This window comes from Beta vulgaris, chromosome 5, assembly GCF_026745355.1.
Source record: "Beta vulgaris subsp. vulgaris cultivar EL10 chromosome 5, EL10.2, whole genome shotgun sequence".
Taxonomy (NCBI): Eukaryota; Viridiplantae; Streptophyta; class Magnoliopsida; order Caryophyllales; family Amaranthaceae; genus Beta; species Beta vulgaris.
In genome coordinates this window covers 16,663,236-16,667,171 of record NC_079206.1, presented here as the reverse complement: position 1 = coordinate 16,667,171, position 3,936 = coordinate 16,663,236, and the positions used below count along the sequence as shown (strand labels likewise).

At 37.2% G+C, this 3,936-nt stretch overlaps 1 protein-coding gene across 1 annotated transcript; it reads left to right on the top strand.

The window, feature by feature from the left end:
• Positions 1–458: 458 nt before the first annotated feature.
• LOC125497873 (70 kDa peptidyl-prolyl isomerase-like) lies at positions 459–1,001 on the top strand. Its single transcript, XM_048645577.1, has one exon. It carries the CDS (start codon positions 459–461, stop codon positions 999–1,001), a length of 543 nt encoding a protein of 180 aa, XP_048501534.1.
• Positions 1,002–3,936: the final 2,935 nt, after the last annotated feature.

Here is a 3,936-nt window from a genome sequence, read left to right as displayed (position 1 = left end):
CTCATCGGTTAGTCGGGGTTTCTGGTCGGTTTATGGTCGTTTTCTCCACCGGGCCACCTTTGCAGCTCCGCGTCGTGATTCCCCCCTTTTTTCACCGTGATCTATCCACCGGTAGGCTCGGCTTCGAGGCTTCGTTTGTTCCACGGCTCACCACAAATTCACAGCCTTCACCGTTCAAGGTGGTTTCTAGTGTCGGTAATTCTACTCTCCCACTGTATTGTAGGTGTGAAATTATGTTGTCCAATTTATACTAAAGGGTAGAACAAACCAGGTTGATTGGATTTTGGTTAGAAGGAGAGAAGAGTATACTCTGTTGTGATGCAATTGATTGAATTGGGCTTGGGTTTGATTATTGCGATGTTTAGTGTTTATTAAGTTTTTATTTGTGGTTTAGGTTTGTCTTTCTGGTGTCGTTATTACTGCATTTATTTCTAGTTTTCATGGTTCATCTGGATAGTATGGAGGAGGATGCTAGTTTAGCTTTATTTATATTGCACCATTTGGACTTCTTGGAGGATGGGGATAGATTTCTTGAGGATTTGTTTGCAAATACTACTGGACCTAATGAGGCCATTCAGTATGTGGCCTTCTTAAAAGAGATTGGTAATTCTCTTTTTAAAGTGTTTGATTTTTGCAAAGCTTATGAGACATATAGGAATGCTATGAAGTGCCTCTGTGTTACCATTTCTGCTATGTATGAAGAGTGCTATGTTCATACTATTGATCTTGAAATTCGAGAGTTAGTTGTTTCTCTGCAATTGAACATTGCAGCATGTGAAATCAAACTTAGTTTGTTTAAGGAAGCTATTGGTTCATGTACCTTGGTGCTAGGGGTTGACAAGAGCAATGTGAAAGCTCTTTTTGGGCGCGGTGTGGCTCGAACAAAAATTGGTAGTATGGAGGATGGGTACGCTGACTTTAAGATAGCTAGAGAGAGTACGAGGATGCTGGTGGCCGGCGAACCTCCGACGAGCAACGATCGAGGCAGGGGCTGCGACTGAGCGCGACGCAGGGGGTGGGGGGGAAGGGGAGGTGGTGGGAGTCGGGTGGTTAGGGTTTTAGAGTGGGGTGGGAGGAGAGAGAAAGCTTCCATGTTCATCAATGGAGGATGATGGATGGAGAGAGAAAAGAAAATTGGGGAGAAGGAGAGGAAAACCTAACGGCGTTAGGTTTCCATCCATAGTAAGGGTATTTTGAGCATAAACACAAACCTCAGGGGCATCTGAGGAATTCCCCAAATGTGGGGGGTAATTTGGGAATTACGCCAAACCTCAGGGGTACCTGAGGAAATTTCCCAACATTAAATGATAGTGCCAAAAACCTGGCCATGTGAAAAGGTGGAGAAAGAGAGTAAAAAATGATGTTCAAAAATGGAAACAACATAAATGGGAACAACATTTTGGAACACTTAAAATGAAATACAAGAACTATAAAATGGGACGGAGGGAGTAATATTTATAACTTTTTCAAAATACTAGTTCAAACACAAAAAAGTTACTCCAACCACAACTTTCCAAACATAATTTTTCACCATTAGAGTTTTGACTTAGGGCCTGCTCTCTCCAGCTTATTTTCAGCTCATTTCACTAGTAGAATAAATGTTATTTGCTGCGGTGATATTGCTGCGGTTTTACCCATACGCAGCAATATATCACGTAAAAAGAAAAGGTAAAATATAAAAAATGATATTGCTGCGGTTTTGGTCAAAAACCGCAGCAATATAGTATCAATAGATATTATTTTGAAAAAAAGTTGACTATTTGACCAAACATATTAAAAAAATAATATTTTCATATATTGCTGCGGTTTTACCATTAATCGCAGCAATATAATTAAAAAGTATTAAAAAAAAATTAGGGTTTTGCACTCGCTTCCTTATACGCTTCACCCGCCTCTCTCATGCTTCATTCCTTTCGTTCTCTCTCCTCAAACACGCTTCTCTGTTCTCTCAAACACGCCTCTCTCTCCTTAAACACGCCTCTCTCTCCTCAAACTCAACTCTCTCTCCTCCGGTCGTCTCTTTAATTCGTCTCTCATCTCCTCTTTCTTAGGAGAACATTTATCTCCCACCTCGCCTCAAACTCTTAAACCTCATGCGACACCACGCTAGGGTTCCATTTGTCTAGGATTTTCGTCTTCAAAATTTTCGAGATATCATGATTGAATTCAAAGTTCTTCTAAGCTTAATTTCTGCCAATTTTGATCGATTTTGTGGAGATAATAGCGTCATATCTGATCCTGTTTTCTCATTTTCTTTTATTCATCTGTATCTCTGTTTTCATCTCCTATCTACCATCTTCTTGTCTCTCGCCTCTCTCATACCCTTCGTCCGAACCCATGAACCACGAAAAGGGTCGGAGCAAGAACCAGGAAGACGAAACGTTGGTTGTTCGTGCGACCAGACGAATCGTTGGTTGTTCGTCATTTAACAACACGAACCAAGTCGCCATCTCCAACGAATTCATCGACGGTAATTTGATGAACCCGGTCAAAGAAATCAAACGATGGGGAAGCATTTGACGAGCCCAGCATCTGTCAGGGAAGAATTGACGCGGAAGGAAGCATAGAATTCTCAAATCTGATTAGAGTTTTATTTTGTTTATGCTTTTATAATTGTAATTATCATTTTTGTTCAAGTAAAAGCATCTTGTTGGCATGAATCTAGTTAGGCAGATTAAGGTTGAGAAGTTGTGCATTTCTTTTTTCATTTTATTAGTCGAATTGTTGAATTTTTTTAGTCGAATGCATTGAATTTTTTTTAGTCGAACCCAGATGTGGGTTCGAATATGTTGAATTTTATTTTATTTTTTTTAGGTGAACCCATTTCTGTTTTTTTATATATGATGAATTTTGTTTTTTAGTCGAATAAGCAATCCTTGATATTTGTGTTGTATTATTTTCATCCAATACTTAAGCAATCCTTGACATTAATCAAATAATACAACATCCTTTCCTAACATGAAAAATAACTAATAAGATAGTGTGTATCATGCATTTATTGCACATGAATATCTAATAGAAAGTGTACAACATTACTATGAAAATGACAATTTTTTATTTATAAGGCATGTAATTTCTTAAATATAAGCTATTTTTAAGTGAGAATTTTAATTTAAATAATACTTCAAACTAATCAGTCTTTTTATAAAATAACTATGATTTATATTGAATTGTTCATATATTACTATAAGGTTGAAGTTTTCATAACTTCACTTAAAAAGAAAACCAAAAAAAAAAATGAAAGGTCGATATCTGAGAATAAAGACGTGGTTTAATATATTGGACCATGCATCTATTCTTTTTTTTATTATTAAATAAATGGAGCAGCATCAATGATTGGAGTTTCCGCAACTTGATTTTCTGGGCCGACACGTTGGATTTTGTTTTACGTCCTCATCCCATGCATCTTTCCATGTCTATCAACATTTCCGGTAAGCGAAAGCATATGCCATATACTATTTATATCATTGTATATGTTACAAAAATCATACTCCAGCAGCGGACAATATTCTTTGGATGGGAACCGGTAGCCCCACCTCTTACGAACTAGCCCTATAGGCTATAATATGCACACTATGTTTAGTCGAAGGACGAATGATAATTGATTTGCAATTTATTAGATTGGTTTTTCAGTTTTTATTTTTATTTTTAAACTAATAGACTCAAAAAAGGTGTACACCAAAAACACATATTTTAAGGCAAATTGAAGAGAGAGTTTTAAAAGTAGGTCCACTTGATTTTTGTACTTTTTTAGTTAGGAGAGAGAGTTTGAGTTTCTTTTATTTTAAGGAGATAGATAGCATGGAAGAGAGAGACTGTGGGCCAAGGCCAAGGCCAAGGGTGATTACATTATTTTATATCTTTTGCCAAATCTATATTATATACGGAAAGGTGGAGCTATGGTGTCCCAACTTGAAAATATTGTTTTACTCTCCA

Excerpts from the sequence above, each read along its gene's own strand:
- LOC125497873 (XM_048645577.1), top strand. The coding sequence starts at position 459 with ATGGAGGAGGATGCTAGTTTAGCTTTATTTATATTGCACCATTTGGAC.